General features: G+C 37.7%; 1 protein-coding gene across 4 annotated transcripts in view; it reads left to right on the top strand.

The window, feature by feature from the left end:
- Nucleotides 1-4,459: 4,459 nt before the first annotated feature.
- The window catches only part of LOC133997691 (unconventional myosin-VI-like), a gene marked incomplete at its 5' end in the record, with an annotated part of 71,250 nt that continues 55,404 nt past the window's right edge, over nt 4,460-20,305 (top strand). For all 4 annotated transcript variants that reach the window (XM_062437381.1, XM_062437380.1, XM_062437379.1 and 1 more), the window contains 6 exon segments: nt 4,460-4,617; nt 5,288-5,379; nt 6,703-6,775; nt 10,899-11,026; nt 12,340-12,435; nt 12,863-13,033. In XM_062437381.1, the coding sequence (XP_062293365.1) occupies nt 4,460-4,617; nt 5,288-5,379; nt 6,703-6,775; nt 10,899-11,026; nt 12,340-12,435; nt 12,863-13,033 (718 nt within the window).

The following is a 20,305-nucleotide window of genomic DNA, read 5'->3' as shown; positions in this document are numbered from 1 at the left end:
TCTCAACTCAAACCTGTAGATGAACTATAAATATGCATAAATGAGCAGTAACTTGGTGCTGTTAAGTCAAATGTATTCTATAGGGCTCATTAAAAACAACAGGAGTTGACCAAAGTGCTTACATTTAAAATACAGTTGTGGCTACAATAACTGGCTTCCATTTTTATTATATTTTTTATTATTATTTTAATATTATTGTGGTTGTTTTGTTAGGTTTTGTCTGTGTTCATGTACTGACACATAGCACGAATAAAAACCTAAAATACAGTTAAATAATTAAAGCCAAAATAAACAGATAAGCAACTAACAAATAAAATTGAAATAATTGTGTCATTATATTAAAAATAATTCAATTCAATGTATATATTTGTGCAGCGGAACAGAATCTGAATATTTTAGCACAAACCTCGAGTGTCTCTATATTATAAACTGCATCAAACATTCATCCGATGGCTTTAAAGTCTATTTCAAAGTCCTTTTTTCCTCCCATGTGGCGTGTTGAGGATGCAGCTGCAGACCAGCAGGAGTCTTCACAGAGCACTATTGCTACAAAGCGGCAACATCAGTAATCACACTGCGAGAGAGAGAAAAAAAAAGCATTCAGGATGCCGAGGCTCATGGGGAATACATATTAGGCTACTTGTATGATTAGTGTTCTGACATTATGCTGCCCTGGCATTTAGACCTCTTGGTTTTTTTAAAATGAGAAGGCCTCACCGCTGCATTAAAAACCTCTAGCTGCTGCAGCTCCGAAGAGCCGGCGGCATGAATTAAACATGTCGGGGGGGGGGGGGGGGGGGGGGGGGGGGGGGTGATGAGCTGTGAGAGTGTTGATGTACGATAAGTCAGACTTTAAGGCTCGCTCTGTGTGTGGCTGTAACTTGCTGCTGAATCATTTCCACTGTTTTCGTGTCACAGTTTCATTATAATGCTGAGAGCTACAACGCTGCGTGTGCTATTTGCATATAACCTGTGTCATTTGAGCTTCATCAACAGAAAACAGTCAAATGTTTAGTGAATAATAATTTAATTTACAAAGGTCGTCTTAAAAATCAATTATAAAGTTTGACAAAATAATAATAAGTTGAGTTTGTGAGCCGCAGTAGAAAGCTACAAAAGTGAGTTAGACAGTAGAACTTTAGTAAAGATTATTGTCTTTAACTCCAAGGTCAAGACTAAACTTTCATGCCTTGTAAAATGTGCGTAAAATACATAAATTCCAGTGATAAATGCAGAGGATAAAACAATCTAAAACTTTAGAGAGCACCTTGCAGCTGAAATATCTTTCTGAATGTATGATTAAAGGGGTTTATATTTATAATCTGAGGCTCTACTGGAATATCTTTACATGATTTAAAGTTTAAACTCCCAATATATCTTCTATTCTGAAACTTTATACAGCTTTTCAGTTGAGTCCTGGTGTGTAGCAGTGGCTATGCTTCTTTTTTTGCGTTATCATAGCAGTCAATGAATACTGCTTCTGTTCCAAATGTGACTACAGGACCAATAAAAATAAAACTATTATTGTTTTTTGCTTCTTGTTGACCATATTACCAGATTTTCCTCCTCTTCTTTCACTCATCATACAGCCCACAAGTTGCACAGAGAAGCCTACCTTCCGCTAGCTAGCTGCTTAAAGTTTAATGTAACTACTTTGTATGGTGAAAGAAACGAGTTCAGGTGCCAGCTTCTCCTCTAGAAGTGCCAAGTAATGAAAAGTGTGTGGCTGCTAATTCAGCATTTGATGGGGGATGAATTAGTGTCTACTGCTGACAGAGCTGCACCTGATTCTCCAATGGTGACCTCCACCCCTCCGTGCTAAAACACCTGCATCATGCAGCCATGCTCGTTTGCCCTCCTATTGTGTTTGAAAAGAGTTTATACCAAAACACCTTTAGTGTTCGCAGGTCTGACTCAGGTTTGAGTTCATTAACAAGCACTGAAAAACTGTACCTCAGTGAGAAGAAACAGAGCAGACAAAAATGTCAGTAGGATTCTTTAATACATTTTATACATACGCTCTTGCAAAGGTGGGTGTATTTATCTAGTGAAAGTGATGTGTATGTGACCACAGAGGAGCTCAGTGAGAAAACAAAAATAGAAAAAAAGGAGAAGTGTGTCTTGCAAATTACTTAAGAGGTGTCAAGAAATGTCATGAGCAAGTAGACAAATGAGACAAATAACAAAAGAAATGGAAAAAAGGGAGGTTCTGTGAGAGATGGTTCTGTGGTTAACGTGTGTGGGTATAAGTGTTTATGTGCTAAACAAACAATAACCCAAGGACACAATGAATTCACCTCCATACAACAACCAACAATACATGAATCTTTTAAAAGCAATTCCCCTCACAATATAAACTGAAATAATGACAAAGAAAAATAAGAAGCCAAAGATAAATAAAAGATTTCTTCCAGGTCAAATTGAATGAATGTAAACAAACATTTCTCCCCTCCTACACAGTACGCACGGTAAGCTCGGGCCTATAAATTTATTGTCTTTATTCACGTGGTTGTGGAAGTATGTGACAGGTAAACACAGCTGTTAAAGCCTTGCTCACATCTCCAGTTGAATATAAAAGTGATATATACATAATGTATACAAGAACATAGCGGATTGTGATGGGGATGCTGATGGAAAAGTGAATTATAGATCGCAGCTTCAGCGGTTCTTGCCCTTCACGTAGGAGGTCGTCCTGTCACAGCGTAATGTGTTTGTACAATAACAGCAGAGGTGCTCGCAGGGATCAGGCGTCAGTATCCTCTGTGATGCTGCCTGTGGCCTAAAAATGTATGTTCACAGGAGATCATTTGTCACAGAGAGAGAAGGAGAGGGAAGGTGTATTTTGGAAGTCATTATCAGGAGCTTTGGGAGCCTCAGAGTGCCACTCATGTGGAGTCATTTCCTGGTGTGTCCCTGAACGCACCACAGCCGCACTGAAAGTAAAGTCCAGAGGTTGAGCTGGTGCAGAAACTTCACCTGTGCTGCAGATTGATGCGGCACGTTTTACTCTGCTCCCCCGCGACTAGGTCACTCCTTTTACGTCTGCTGCTGTTGAACCTCGCTCACACACACAGTCAGAAGCAATTATAATACCTCCACAGAGCTCGCTGCAGGTGATGGTTTCAGTTATGGTTTTATGGCCCGCTATCTCGCACCCAATCGCTTCTTTTCTCCAGCTGTCAATAACACAATTATCTGCTTGGGAAGTCAGGAAAGCTCAAGTTTGTTTAAACACAGTTTGGGGTTTTCAGGTGGTCCTCAGAGACAGATTTAAGTTTTTAGGCAATAAGCTGGATGTGTTTAACTTCTGAATGAAGATAAATTCTCTATTAGCAACATTTAAGTAAAAAGCCAATAAGAGGGACAGCTGGGGTCAGAGGTTCCTCAGCTTTACAGGAAGATTAACAGGGTCTTTATGACTTTGACAGCTGGATATTGAAACTCATTACCTTTTTAAAAAGCCAACATAATGTTTCTGTGATGCCTGATAAAGGAGCAACAGAAGATACGGTTTTATCCGTAGTCTTATTTCTAAGATTGCTTCTTTTTTTGGTCAGATATTGCCTGACTTAAATCAGATCTTTCTTAGTTTTACACTGATAATGATCATTTTTATTGTTGATTCACAATTTCCTTTATTCATTCAATTCAAATATTAATTATTTAGTCAATATAGTGTCAGACAATACTGACAAAAATGTACATTACAGTTGTTTTGTCTGAAACACAAAAAAACATTCAATTAGTCCTCCATTTAAAAGCAAGAAAAGTAACAAATCATCACATTTGAGAAGCTGGAACTAGAGGACGTGTAAAGGAGAAGAAACATATTTCTTTATTTGCTGTAACACATTTTGCAGCTTTTAGCACTTCAGATGATATTTGAACTGCTTTTTTCTCGTGCATGGAAACGCTTATTTGACTTTTTGATAACAGCATGTGCAACAAACTCCTCGAACATCAGAGAGGTTTTAGGAGCTTTCAACAGTTTCTTCAGTTTCAGTTTTTCACATTAACTGCATGTGATGTGACTGAAAGCTCAGAGAAGCTACATAGAGGATTAATGTAATGTATATTTGTAACAAACACTGCTGTTGTCAGTGCTTTGACTTCGACTGCTTTCTTTCCTAAACATTTCCACTTCAAACCTTCTCAGTGCTGCAACATCAGCTGACACTCAAGTGTTTCAACTGTACTGTTACTCTCATATATTTTACAAGCTATTTTAAGATCTTCCATCCTGTTTAAAGTGTCGACAGCTACAGATTTTAGTATACTGTAAGTAAGAAGAGTTAAATTAGGACAAACTGTTCAAAATCATCCAGGAACTATGGAAGAAATTATACATTTTTAGTAAAGAATAAACATACAAATTCACTGATACGTCCAATCCCAACACACAAAAGCTGCATCTTTCTCCTCTTAACCATTTGAACTCTGTCTTTGTGTCTTTTGCCAGAGTTCCACTCAAAGTGGAGCAGGCTAACAACGCTCGGGACGCCTTGGCGAAGGCCGTGTACAGCCGCCTGTTCGACCACGTGGTGACCAGAGTCAACCAGTGCTTCCCCTTCGAATCCTCCGCCAACTTCATCGGTGTCCTGGACATCGCTGGCTTTGGTCAGTATCCCCTGAAAACCATGTATCACTCTTAAAAAATTCAAAAAGTAACCCTGCACCAAATCATCTTCAGGATAAGAATTCATGTTTTAAAGGAAAGTTGCAACCCTATGTGTCTTAATTGAAAAAAAAAATCATTTTTGGTGGTAAATGTCTTTCCTTGTTGAGCGTTTTCATGCAATAGTATGGAGAAAAAGTAATTTTAGTATTGAAAAGTTGGGAAATCATAGCTTTTTCTACTTAATTCTTTCGTTCGTGTCATTTACGAGTTTTCTCTGTTAAATGTCTTGAAGACATATGTATAATTATATGTAAATATAATAATTTGACTCCTCTGAGATGACAGAACATTTCAGAATAGAACAAATAGACGTCAACGTGCTTCACAAATCATCTCATGTAACTTCGAGTACAAGTCTGTAGATGTTTCAGAGTTTGTTTCTCGGAGGAGTTTTTGTAAAGAGACACTGACGACTGTGAGTCTCACAGTTGGTTTTGTTCTGACACACATTGTACTGAGATCACAGCGGCGTCTATACAATCCACGACTTCCTCAAACAGTGAATCTTGTCGCATTTGCTTTAGCTGTGATGCTGCATCTTTGACTGACTGACTGACTCATCTTCTGCTGCTTCTTTCTTCTTCTTCTTCTTCTTCTTCTTCTTTGCAGAGTACTTTGAGCACAACAGCTTCGAGCAGTTCTGCATCAACTACTGTAATGAGAAACTGCAGCAGTTCTTCAATGAGCGCATCCTGAAAGAGGTGAGAGCTGTCATTCAGTCGGTTTCATTATACAAAATCTACTCTGAGTTTCAATTCGGGGGGGAAAATAAATTAAAAAATCAACCATTTCAGATCCATCAGCCGGCACTTACAACAAAACAGACAAATCAAAGAAAATAAGAAAATATCACTCACTGGACGGCTCTAAGCTTTAATAAAAACACTCTGAGAGCAGACACCATCTTTTCAAATTGAGGGTTTCTCATTGTTGAATTAAAGTATTAACTTTCAGACATCTCCTGAGCCCAAACCCCCTTAAAAACTTGAAATCTTAACTTTTAAAGGGAGAGGATTTCATTCCAATACATGCTTCCCCCCCATTTTTATATAAAAGTATGCATTATGTTGATTGCTATTTATATCCCAAAATCAACCTCAGAAACATGGAGGAGAGAGTGTGCTTGGTACATTTTTGTAACTGTTATTTTCTCTCTCTAAATTGTCATCATCTTATTTTTTGAATGAAACTCTCAATTTACAGACTTCTTCAGCATCCAAACAACCATTACTAATAGCTGGCATTAAAATGGATCCTTTCCCAGTCTACAATGTTAGAGACCACTTTCCATTTTAGAAAGTAATGATGCTAGAAATATGTATATATGTATATTTAGCTGTTATTGGAGTTCTCCGCATAATGAACTAGAAGACAGAGTTCAGATTCCTGCCATGGCCGAGCAGTTGTTGACCTTTGAAAGCTTCAGCCGCAGTAATTTGGAGCTGTGATTTCAACATTAATGGATTATGACAGAAAAGCCGATCAACCCACAACACAGAGGGCACAGATGTTACGCAGTTATGTAATTGATGTTCATTTGCAAAAACTCACATTTTTGCTCAATACCAAAATCTAATGAACCAGCCTTCCTGCAAAATTGAAGCCAAATCTGCTTAAACTTTGTTGTAAAACTTATTAAAAATGTTACATCATTAAAATGTCATCAGTAAAATGCAATTTAAAGAATATTATACAGTGTTTGACTTTGATTTTGATGATTTAGTCACAGTTGTTGCCTTTTGTTTTAGACATCTTATTCTTAAAACACCTCATTTACGTCCACAGAGATGTCAGCCCCCCTAAAACATCTGTTGCCAACATCCAGCATTAAAGCCATAACTTTAAATCCCTCATTTAGCATGAAAAGTGTAATAGCAGAAATTGCCATTTGTTAGAGAGCTCCAGTGCCCTGCAGGCGGTTACCGCTGGAGCCCGTTCCCGTCCCCGTCCTCATTAGACGAATGCTGAGCACCACCCAAATATCGTTATGGCTTCTCATTAGAAATATCTCGTTTGCATTCCAGGAGCAAGAGCTGTACCAGAGGGAGGGGCTCGGAGTCAACGAGGTTCACTATGTCGACAATCAGGACTGCATAGGTATGAAGATGCCACTCATAATTTCTCTCACGATGATGCATTCAGAGCAGCTCGAGTTGCACTGTTGAATTAAAAAAATGGTCCTCTGCAAAAAGCCATTTTTTTTTTTTTCTATAACTGATGGATGATGTTTATGATCTGCTTGAAGAGGGAAAAAGAACACAAAAAGCTTTATATACTCAAGCTATGCATTCTCAGTTATTTTTGGTAACGCTTGCGGTGTCAACATTTCAAATTACCCTTCAAAATATCCAGATGGTGCTTGGATGTCTAGACGCATTGAAAATTCATCAGTACGGGGAACAAATAAGCCTTTTTTAAGTTATGAAAACCCATCACACATTAGGTTTATACAGTTGGCTAAGAATACTTCTGCTTGGTTTAACACTTAATTTAGGGGCTTTATGGACATTTTCAACACCTGCAGTGCATTTATCCATCATAGAACCTTTCTCCAGACTACATGAGTAGACTTAGTCATACTGCATTGATCATGTAACGCTTCCTTTTGTATGTTTATGTTTTTAAGTGTTACTATTAGGGTTTACTGTCTTGTTTTGGATGTCCTGTAGTGTTTAACAACCTTTATAAAGAAAATACTGACAGGATTCACCTCCCTGAAATAGCACCGACTCATCCAGCAGATGATTTTATAGTCGGGTCATAACTTAAAATTCTTTAATTGTTGTCAAAACACAAGCAGCAATGCAAGAACTTTAGATTTATTTCAGAAGCTGTCTGATCAAAGAATAAGTAAAGAGAATTACAAATTAATATTTTCTATCATGTATGCTTTTTTTAGTCAATCATAAAAGCTTTGAGGTTTGAAACCGAGCCCTAGTTTGTAAAGACTGTCCTGATAAACCGTTCACGAGTCTCTGCCTGGTTTTTTGGAGGGTTTCTGCTGCTGTTTGCTGTTTGTAGCATTCATGTTTGTAGTTTTCACGTTCAGGATCGAGCGCTTACAGTCTCGTTGAGCTATACAGGATGAGGCTGCAATGAAAGTTGTGTTTACGAGCCATGAGCGGCAACGTGCTGCTCATTACTGCCTCTAATACGCTGCTGGCTCCGAGCCCTCCGTTTTATGAGAGCTGCCTCTCCACCGTTTGACCCCCGGAGCCTCGGCGCTTTTTCACGGACCGCTTAAGTAAAGAGACACGAGGAGGCGAAGAGATGAAGCCTCGGAGCGAAATGTGAATCCTGTCTTGAATGTGTCTTCATTACTCCGTAAGCAGGGAGGGAGATAGATGTAAGGTGATGAGAGTTTAAGGAGGTTAATTATGCTTTTTCCTAACGCCCGTCTGTGTGAGATAGCATCAATATTACATGTAACATATTACAGCTACAGCTACATGTTACAACCAGAGCGGAGTCAGCTGGAGGGCAGCAGGGCAACACAGACTGTTTACTAAGAGCTCTGTTCAGATTAGTAAAATGTGTTTGTTTGTTTGGTTTCCTGTTTGTTTGTTTGTTGTAAAAACAGCAGCTGCTCGTTGTTCACACACATAAAAAACAGAGAACATGACAATCACACCTGATGAAACAGAAAATGACATATTTACAGACAGTGGTTCATAACTGCAGTCAAGAAATTAAAGCAAAGATTAGAAAATAAAGGAGAAGGGTGTTCAGGCATTTTCAGATGTGACCTTTACACAAATGTTCATTCATTCATTTCATCCTTCATTCAGGCATTTTTATGTATTTCCTTTATTAAATGAAAAAATACCAAACTTACTTATTCAAAAATATAAATTAAATGAGTTAGTTGTTCCTGATTCATTGTATTTTCTTGAGTTATTCATGTATTGCTGGTGAAAAATAGTGTAGAAAAGTATTACTTTAGAATTTCTTATAAATATTCATTCATTTTCTTCCTCTGCGTAGAAATTCTACATATTTCATCCATCCATTGATTGACTTTGTAATCATATCTTAGTAACCTACAAATAGTGTTCATTCCTAGTACCCATTCCTTCATGCATTCCTTTATTCACCCATTCAGTTTTTTCAGTTTAAAATTCACACATTAACTCATTCATTAATTCCTTCAGCACATCGAGTTGTTAATCAAATTTGATTGATTCATTTGCTCATTCATCTATGTGTTCATTTAGATGTTTTTTAACCCCTTTTAATCACTTTTCATCACATTTAATTCATTTATTCACTTGAGTTTTGTACTTAATAAATTCATTTATTCACTCATTTATGAAATCAGTTTTCTTTCAGCTCAAATGTAGTAAAGTAATCCATTCATTAATTGAGCTTGTAGATAATTGTCCATCTAAATCCAACATTTTAATTTATTTGCTCGTTTATTTTTTATTTATTATTATTATTATTTTTTTTTTTTTACATGTAATAGAATTTAAAGTATTGTGCATCAAGTTTTATTCATTCGGTAATTTGCTCATTCATTCATTTATTCATTCATCTGCTTTTTATGCAGCAGGTTCTTCTTTGTTTTCTGTCTTTTTTTATTGAAGCCAGAGTTTTATCCGTGTGTGTGTTGGTTCTGTTTCCTGTGACTGAGAGCAAGAGGAGGGCTGGATGAGGGGATATAATGAAAGGAGTGAAACAGGGAATGAAAGGATGAGGGGGATTTCTCCTTGGGGGGTTTTTAAAGGAGAAAATCTGGCAACTGAATCCAATATACTTCTTTAGGCATAGTGAGTTTGTGAGTGTAGGAGTCAGGAAACATTAGTCAGAAAGGCTTTTTCTGCTTTTAAAATGTGAGGTAATCCTTTTCACTACAATACCAGCCTCACATCACCGTGTGAATCAGTGAATCATCTTTCGTAATTTCCTCCTCGGCTCTGTGTCCTCTCAGTGCAGCTGCTTTACTCTGACACCTTTTATAACACTTTCCTCTCTGATGTGAAGTCAGGTCGCTGCCGCACTGACCTTTTTTACTCTGTTTGTTTTTGTGCTGCTTGGTCCAAAAGAACTACCTGAGTCAGTGTAAGCTAGTGTATCATAACTGCTTAATGTCAATACATTTAAAATGATGACATGAAGGGAAAGGTTTTGCTGAAAAAGTATTACAAATAATATGTTCTACTGTTTTTCAGAGAGGAATAAGAGTCAGTTAAAGCACATTTTTATAGCTAGTGGATTTGCATTAAACTATTAAAACATTTTTTTTTATAACTTCTAGTAGTTGAACCAGATATATTTTCCCCTTTTAGTCTCTGCATGATTCTTTCTGTGAAAACCGCTGACTTCAACAACCAACCATGACGAAAAGTATGCATCATGTGGGATTGTAGTAGCAACAGACACACCATCAGAGTATGTTCATGTCAATGGTAGAGCAGCTGCAGTCAGCCGGTATATCTCCAGTATGTGCTTGGGATTCACTATTGAGTCAGTGATGTCTTCCCCCCCAAAAAATTGACTGGAAGCCTGACAATTAGCAGCAATCATTGGTTTAGGGTTGCTTACAGTTTTTCAGCTGTCAATGCCCAACTCCTGTCAACACCCAAGTTTGTAAGGCTGCTTCCAGATGCATTAAAATAAAATATAACAAGTGCAGAGTCCTCCAGCAAACATGTTTTGGTAGTTTGGTAAGTTGACGCTATGTTGATACACTGGCCAATTAAATACATGCATCTACATATTCCTGGATGTAATTGAATTGGACTGAATTAAGAAAAAAGATCAAATACACATAAAATGCTGCCCATACAACTTTAAAAATGTAAAATATATTGCCAATTCATATGCTGATACCGAGATGATACTGATACATCGGTCGGGCTCTAGGAGTGTTTTAACACTTTCACAGCTGAGTGTGAAACTGAAATGGCTCATCCTGTCATGATACTGATAAAAAAAACTGCTGTATACACCTTCGAAGTGTAACTGATAAATAATACTAATCATAGTTACGTGTCATCATCGCTGCTCTCATCACCGTCTGTGACAGAGTCAAAGAGAAAGTGTGATGATCTCCGCGCCAAACATTCATTTAGATGTTTAATCGTGCACATCGCTGCTACTTTATTTAATTGGATGCACAGTGGCCTCAGCTGATCCCAAACAGCTTCATTAAAGGCACAGAGGAGTAGAGCTTTTTTTTTAAATTTTAATTCTAATGCTTTTCATTGTTTCTTTACAGACCTGGTGGAGGCAAAGATGGTCGGCATCCTGGACATCCTGGACGAAGAGAACCGTCTACCTCAACCCAGCGATCAGCACTTTACCGACACCGTTCACAACAAACACAAGGATCACTTCCGCCTGACTGTGAGTGACTCTGAAACACGAGAAGGCCACTTGCATTTGCTCCTTTTAAAGTTCACAGGACGAGATAGAGACCGAGGAAAATGAATAAAATCTGGAAAAATCAAATACGGAGATGTTTCTAAAAAATAGCTTGTTACATGTTAACAGAAGTCATCCTATTTAGCATTTATAAGCAGCATATTAACATTTGATAAAGCACTATAATTTAGTGTGTTTATGAATGTGTTGGTGAATTTCTCCTGTGGACACCAATAAGTGGAGGCTGCTGCATATAAAGATAATAAATGATAATATAATAAAACAATGAAATAATATAAAATAAGTCTTTATAGTCATAGTTGTTGAAAAATACTGAACATTAATAAACTCTTACATGTAATTATAACTGCATTATATTGAACATGAATTACCGGTATATCACATAACACATATACCTGTTAACACTTCAGAAATATGTTCAATTAATGTCCATGATTACTATTACTGTATTCATTTTAATATGAAAAGTAAGACATGCTCCAGACATGTTTTCAGATATACCCAGATATTTAAAAAATACCTCAAATAACTTTTGTCTGATGATTTTTGCACAAACAAAAATTTCTGTTCACTTTTTAAAGTTTCTAAAATGTAAACTAGAGGATTCAAGATGTTTCTTACATCACTGTAAAGTCCATCATCGATGTTGGCGCACTAGAGGCTTCAAGTTTCCACATCACACTAGTTTAAGTTGCCTACTGGACCACGATTGGCTCCAAACTAGTTGTGATGTTATTAACTCTTGTAGGTGCAAACTTTAGCTTAAGATGAGCACAGAGAAACTTTCCTCCTCCAGCAGATGAATGTGAAAACAAACTCTGCACTTACATCATTCTGCAGAAAGAAACTCAAACATCCCACTGAAGGAATAAGAAGAAAAAATCTACATGTTTTTGAGTGGAAGGAGACTTTAAGGGTGTTAACTTCTCCTCTGCTCATGTTGTTTTATTTTTAAAAATCTTTATCCGTCAACAAATGTTTCAAAAGGTGCTGTTTGTTTTATAATTTGGGTTGTTTTATATTCAGGACAATACAATAAGCTTCAGGAAAGAATAATTCAGACCTATGTGGTGTAGCTGACAGTTCAATTACTCAGCACTGACTCTTAATCTTCAGCTCCAGCCGAGAATGATTGACAGGAACGGGAATTAATATATAAAATACAAAAAACATATTCAGGAACTCTGCTGAGTCTAAGTGTTTTAGTGTTTGTGTGCGTATGTGTTCACACATGTGATTGACTGTGTGTGTGTGTTTGTGTTTGTGTCTCTCAGGTACCCAGGAAGTCTAAGCTGGCTGTCCACAGGAACGTGAGGGATGATGAAGGATTTATTATCAGACACTTTGCAGGAGCCGTCTGCTACGAGACGGTGCGTCGACAAAACACTCCGCTCCGCTTTCCTCGATCCGCCTCTGAAATTAATGTCCCGTTAAATTATTTATTTCCTTTTCCTTGATCACCGGACTGTAGAAAACACACCTCAGCATGTCATTTTAAATATGAAAACTTGTCTTATATAAATGAGATTTACAATGCATGTTTAATTTGGTCTTATAGACTTTAATGTTTGTTGCTTTGAATTTTATTCTTCACCTGCGCAGTGAGCAGAGGCAGCAGGGCAGAATAAATCATAAAGCCCAGCCGACCAAAAAGTGAAGATCTGAATAAATAATAGGATTTGAAATTGAAATTGTGCACTAAGGTGAAGCTGAAACAACAAAGAAGCGCAGCAGTAAATCTCTGGACTCCTGAAAACACGTTTTAACGGATTGATTTTAAAAATGTTCCTCTGTTAGACCAAGTTTGTGGAGAAGAACAACGACGCCCTGCACATGTCTCTGGAGTGTCTGGTCAGCGAGTCCAAGGACCGCTTCATCCGCCAACTCTTTGAAAACTCCAACAACAGCAAAGACGTGAAGCAAAAGGCGGGAAAACTCAGCTTCATCAGCGTCGGCAACAAGTTCAAGGTGAGCAGAGACACCAGATGTTGGGTTGAAGTGTTGCTGGAGCTCATCTTTCAGTTTAGATTCAGTCAGATGTGTTTGTGGGTGTAAATTTCGGCCAATTCTGTAACGTTACGACACAGATGACCCAACGTTCACACCTACCTCACACATTGTGCTGAGGTGAGAAAGGAATCAGGGTTCAACTTCTCTTTCTCGCTGTCCTTTTTCATTCAAGACATTATTACAACTGTTTCTGTCACTTTGCTTGTAAACAGCCAACATGTCGTAAGAACCAGTTCAAGTTAAGAAGACAGGTTTCAGGTCTATTTTAAACCAGCGGTCAGGAGTCTGAATGAACATTTAAACACGTTTTTTTCTTGCTGTAATCATTCCTCCTGTTCATACTGACCATTAGAAGATCCCTTCATAATGGGACAAAATCCACAGTCCTATTTAAAAGTTTATCTGAAGCTAATTTGAAGCTTCAGCCGTCCACATGAGTCAAATCAAGTCTTCTATGTTTCAACGTTACAGTATTTTTAGTGCCAAAGTTCCTCTCTTTGTTACTATACTTCCACCACAGCTCAACAGGGAAACACTAAGAGGGAATTTGATGCTAAACAGACTGTAAATGTGGCAGATATCCACTGGATATGACTAACTCAGACCGCTGAAGCCTCATATAAGCTTCACATCAACTTTTTTAATTGTCAGTATGTACAGCAGGAATGATTACACCGAAAATAACCTATTTCAGTGTTCATGTGAGCACTTGGCTGCTGTTTTAAGACATACTTGAAAAATTGTGATCTTGTCCTTTTATGGTTCAGTGATGCCCATTTAATATTACTCAAACAGTTAGGTGTGGGTTATTGTTCCAATATGCTTAATTTAATGCAGCTTCTGCACAAGATGCTCTAAACCACAGTAAAGTCTAAACCTTCACTACTTCTTGTTACAAAGAAGTCATCTCAGGTCCCAGAGAGAGGTGTTGAAATGTAAATTATGTTCTTTAATAAAAGTCAGCAGTACAATAGAGTAAAACACTATCAAGTGAAAACAAAAAAGTTTTCCTTGTCTAAGTGACAAAGTTATAACAAAAAGGGAAAAGAACATACAGTAGTTTCTCTTGTTGCAGCAAAAAAAACAACAAAAAAATGTGTATGGAGGGAAATGTTGGAAGTTTCCACATCAATTACATCACAAAATACATTAACACAGCAGGAAATGTAATCTGTAGAAACTTCTTATTCAAGGTTTTGCAGTTGATTGACAAAACAAATACTCCAATATGTTTAGTAAAACCTCTTGAACCTTGAAACGCTTGAATAAAAATATGATGCATTGCCAAATAGTCAATTTAGGAGTATTGTTAATGTAGATTCAACACTAACATTATACTTTATGGTGGATTGAAAGGCTCCCGTCTGCTCTCCTGAGGTCCTATTATGTACCTTTTAGTTCAAAAATGTTCTTCTGTTTGTTTGTTTTGTGTAAGCATGCAAGAAAAACAAAACCCTCAAGGAGTCACAGCGAATGTGACGGGTTGGAAACGCTACATGCAGCACGTTTAACAAGCAGGTCTGATTTTGGATGTTTTGCTCAGTGTACGTTTGATAGACTTACAGTCAAAATCAAGCTGTCAGTTCTCATGTTCACCTCAATAAAGGTTGCTGTAGTACATCTGAAGGAGATTTTAGGATTGAGAATCTAATATTTTAACAGATTAAGAGAAAAATCATGTAATTTATTGTTATCACACTTTTCCAGAGTCTTAAATACTGATATCAGTCTCAAAATCCAGTATCTGTTGGCTCAAATTCCATCTCATGTGAACACAAATACATAAATGCACATGCAAAACGGTCAAAACATTTCCAGCGTACATTTAGACACCAGAGAAACCAGCTTCTTTGTTGTCACCTGTAGTTATGATGGGAGGCTTTTACTCTGTGACTCATCCAGCTCAGCATCTCACCTTGATGTGTGCTCTAATGTGTCACCTAACCAAAGGCAAGGTGAGCCAACATCACTGTGTTTGTCTTGGTCTCTGAAAAAACAAAAACAAAACAACATTTATATTACAGAATAGATACAGTATATAAAAGCACATAACCTGAGAGAAAGATGGACGGGTCTGTTATCAGAGTCGGTGCCAGAGAGCAGCGTGATGTACAGTACGGGCAGAGAGGAAATATTTTATGGGATTCACAGGAACATCGGTGTCTTTGATGTACAAACACTTTATCCTTTCATGCGTACGGAGACGTGATTTATATGCGCGATGCATCGCTGATCTTTGCTGGAACTGTACGGACGCTGCCTATCACTGAAGTGTTAGATCCTGCTCCCACAGCTGCAGAAACACAATGATTTTCCATTCATGAAAACACAGTAGAAAGGGCATTTTAATACCCCCCCCCCCCTATCTGTGAGGTGTGCTTGTACAAGTGTTTCAAGTCAGATTTAGAAAACTCTCTTAACTTCACAAACTTCTAGGAAATCTCTGTTTCCACCTGATGAATCTCACCTGTGGAGGTGAAGATTAATGAGATTTGATTGTTAGTAGTGCTGCAATTAATAACCATTTGCATTATTAATTAATAAGCTGAGTTCTCGATTAGTTATTTGGTCTATAAAATGTTAGAACATGATGAAAAATGTTGATTACAGTTTCCTGAACCCAACGATACAACCTCAAGTATATATTTTGTCCCGACCAACAGTCCACTGTCTACTGCAGCTTACCGTAGTACCTCACCATAATGTGCCATACTCTGCTGGAGCCTCTGTGACAACTTCCCTCCACTGCGATCTGTTGAGTCAAACCTCTTGCATCTCTGGCAGTGAGGCTGGTCTGCTTCTTGATGTTGTCCCTCCAGGTTGTCCTTCGTCCGCCTCGGGAGCAGCTTCTTTGTCCTACTTTGCCTTCCAAGCACAATGCGCTCCAGTGTGTCATCAGATCTTGAAATGTGTCCGAAATAGCGACGTTTCCTTTAAATAACAGTTTCAAGATGTATGAGTTTCATTCCAACCTTTTCTAGGATGAAATCAGTGGATTTCCTTTCGATGTATGAGGATCTGTCTGTATGTCCACATCTCAAATGCTGTCAACTTATTTTCATCAGCTGCTTTAAAGGTCCATGTTTCACAGCCATACAAGGCTACTGGCCAGAAGAGACTCTTGAGGAGGCGTCTCTTGCTGCCAGTGCTCACATATCTATCTGTCCATATGTTCCAAAGCTTGGTAGTGCTTGTTAATGGTATTAATATCCTTCGCCTATTTCCTTTCTGCATTTGTTTGAGTCATTCACCTCTGCACCAAAATACGTAAATGAGGACACTTGTTTGTTGATCTTGTCATTTCTGATGCTTACCACCATAACTTCGGTCTTTTTGACATTTATCAGCAGTCCAAACTCGGTCTCAGAGACTTTTGCAACATTGCTGAGTAGTGCTTGTAGATCTTCTTCTGTTGTGGTGAACAGGGCGGTATCATCTGCATATCTCAAGTTACTGATGTAGATATTCAGTATACTATATTACAGCGCACACTGGTTACCTATAATATCAAATTATTCCCAATATTTATTTACAAACACACTTGAAACTGATAAAAAAGTGATTATAAAACTTCAAACTAAGAGTAAAGTCTGTCTGTTAAATGTTTTAAAAGTGAATTCTGCTTCTGAGTGGATAAAGCTTTTTCTCAGGGTGGATTTGGACTTAGATGCCGAGCAGATTGAGTTCTTATTACCTGTGAGCTCTGTTACCTGTAATGTTTTCCTAAAGCCTCTTAATCCCTTAGTTTCTCCTCCTCCTCTGCCCCGAGTCCCCTCTCTCTACCCGAGCTATGATTAAGGTTCAAAAGGTGCAGTGCAGGATCCAAACAGGCAGACAGGAGCAGTGCTTTGGGCATTGGGGGGGAGAGGGGTGAAAATGAGCAGCGATAAATCTGAGCCGGTCAAAGTAACGGGGGACGCTGCCTTATGGCTGGAGCAACTGTGGGAAATTGGGCACAGTGTAGGGCTTGTAAGTTTTTATTATAACCCAAAATTCATTTAATGCACCATGAAGTTTCCTGATGTATGAAAATAATCATTACAGGGATATTTCCACTTCGGATGGTGGGGAATCTTTAGTGATAACTCTGCCAGCAGTAAGCCTTACGAGCTGCTGCAAATGCTTAGAACTTCTTTTTTTCTCCAAGTTTTGCCTCTCAGTCTTCACACAGTCCGCCTTATCTTATTCATAGAAGTATTTTTTCGGCCATATGGAACGTGAAAGGAAGAGCTGCAAAAGTCCTGCCGCTTAGCATATATTTTTAGGGGAAAATAACACTTGATCTATCACATGTATTTACTTTATATGTTGTTTTAAATAAGATCTATAAAATACCTCTTAACTGCTATAACAAAGAAAATCTCACAAAAGACGATAAAAATAGTGCTCGCTTTTTTTTTTGCTCTCCGCAATCGAGAAACTAATAAATCCCCCCAGATCAATTCCTGCTGAACTCCTTTTCTTCAGCTAACTGCAAAGAGTTTGACTTTCACTTTCAAGAAAAAAAACTCCAGTATATCTCAGACATTTGTGTAATTTTTCAACACCCTTAACTCCAGCGATCTTGACGAGGTGATCCAGCAGCTTAAATCTTCCCCTCTGTTCTCTTCACCCTATTCTCACAAAGCTGTTTTAAATGTGTCTTTCACTGCTTTATCTGATGAGTTTCTGCATTTCATTAATTTTAAAAGCAGCCTTAAAAAATAGCTTTTCTCTCAGGCTTTTGGTAGTAAGTGTGTGTGCTTTTGTGTGAGTGCTGTAGTAGGAAGAGGACAGGGAAAACCGTATTTTTGTTGTATATTATATGTGATTGTATCTTTGTTTGAACTGTACAGGTATCAATTTCTTCCAAGAATACCTGTATGTTTAAATCTTTACCTGCTCATTTATTGGTTATTACGTTATTTTGGTTAGAACTTCACCTGAGGGACACATGTCTGATTTTGTAGTGAGATTAGTGAAGTTTTATTGCGATGTTGTATCCGCCAAACACATTAGTGGAGAAAAGATGACATTGGTGTTGATGCTAATAGCCGTGATGTGTCTTCAATACAATCTGTCACTATTTGATCACCTTTTATTGATCACCCTAACATAATCCTAACCCTAACCCTTCCTTCCTTATCTAAACCCATTAGCACACATTAATTTACATTCACATAATTCAAATGCTCTTCATGCCCACAGCCACTTAAAGAAAACTCAGCTACAGGGAGTTTACATAATGTATCACGCCACCAGTAATGAGTCCAAGGGACGAACAAAAAGTTGAAGTCCACTTTTGTTGGAAAATTAATGATTCATCAATAATGAAAGAGTTCGAGGGAATGAGAAAATTTGAGGCAAGCACTCTTTTTGTGTCTAGTTTGTAGTTCTGCCTTCAGTTTCGGAATAATTTATGATGTGAACAGAAATGATAGTGAAAACACTTTATAAAGAGGAAAAATTAAAAATGCAGAATGTAATGTACAAAGTCATAAACGCTTATCTGAAACGCCTCCCAAGTGGGGCTCAAATTTAAAACAAATGCTTTGAATTAAAAGCTTTTTTTTGGGCTCGTCACTGTACTTTCATTTCTTTGAACCGCCGTTGAACAAAGATGTTGATAATGCAAATTTTATAAAAATGTTTGGCTTATCAGAAACTCTGCCTGCTGCTATTCCAAGCAACTCACAACACATGTAAAGAATTAATCCTGCTTGACCCATGACAGTATGCAACGTAAGAGGATTCTTGCTAATGCATACGAAATTGAAAGTCTTTTTTAATAAAAGCTTATCAAGGACAAAATGCAGCTTTTTTTTTTCTTCACTGGAAGCTCATTTGTCCACCTCAGCAGCATCTTCAGCTGTAGAGTTTAATGCCCAGAATAATTGTTCCCACATGTTCCAGACAGTAATACAATATAAATACATGAAATATGTGTACCTGTCAATGCAAGGAGGAGTATAATATACACTCTGCTTGGCTTTTGGTTGCCAGTAATCAAGAGATTTCGACCTAGATCTAAATCATGCATGTGTTTGACTTCCTGTCAGACTGCATTGAAAACAGGCTGCAGCAAGGAGCAAATGCTAATCGTTTATTTAAAATATGTGAGATTGTGTCTGGTAGCGTTTTCCACTGGTGTTCATGGTCAGAGCCTCTCTTTGAGGTATGGGTTTATATTCTGGGGCTGTACTGGAATATCTTTGCATGATTTACAGTTAAAAACTCTGCAATTATGTTATATTGGCTCTTTATCTAACCCCTCAGTTCAGCCTCTATCTGAAACAGGCCGTTTTAGCTCCTGTCTCTGTCCCTGTCTGGTCTGATTGTCCAACTTCAGGAAGCTCCCTCCTTTCCTGGAGGCTACGTAAACAAACTATAGTAGCAGGATTTCACTTCTTTCACTTCCTCTTTACTCCAAGTGTAAGCATCTCAAATACATCAGTACATGTTGGAGCCCAAATCAGATCTGAAATATGAGAGTGGACAGCGTGACTAACCTGAGCAAAGATTACAGAACGGACAGCTGTCGAAAAGCATGAAATTATTAAAGTTAGAAAAACAATTAAAAAAAACTTTGCAAAGCTGAAACCTGGGATTACATACATTCATTTGACCGCATTTAACACCCGACATCATAACAGTCCAGTTTTCAGTTGCACAGGCTTTTTACTGTGCAAAGATGTGTTTTAATTTATATTGATCAATCAGATGAGGTAAAAAAAAAAAAAAAGTAGTAATTGTTTATAAAATAATGGCAACAACTCAAAAATCATCTGCATCATCATACTGATATATTAGCATCAGAACTCTTGAAAGTTTTCAACAAAAAATTTCAGTCACACAAAGTAAAGCTATTTCTGCCTGTAACTTATCGCCAAAGGTTGTTTTTAACCTGATCTTTTTGTGGATGTGACTTCCTTAAATATGTGGACATGTGTTCCCAACTTTGAGAAATGTACAGTAGCTTTTGTGAACCAATCAGGATCACAGTTTTTTTTTTTAAATCTGTACTTACGATAGTCAGCTATAGAAACCAGAAGTGAAGAGACAACACAGATAATGGGCTTCATACAGCATCGTTTTGTAATCCCATGTAGGATGTTTGATATGACATTGAAATATAACTAAAGAACAAACTATTAACCAAAATTCAGCCAAAGAAATGTGCTTCTTATTCTCAGCCCATTGAGATTCACATAGACTCCAATCTGTATTCATTAGATCACACAGACTGTTCAA

Source organism: Scomber scombrus, chromosome 17 (genome assembly GCF_963691925.1).
Source record: "Scomber scombrus chromosome 17, fScoSco1.1, whole genome shotgun sequence".
Taxonomy (NCBI): Eukaryota; Metazoa; Chordata; class Actinopteri; order Scombriformes; family Scombridae; genus Scomber; species Scomber scombrus.
The sequence above is the reverse complement of the archived record's forward strand: the minus strand, read 5'-3'. Positions and strand labels throughout refer to the sequence as shown.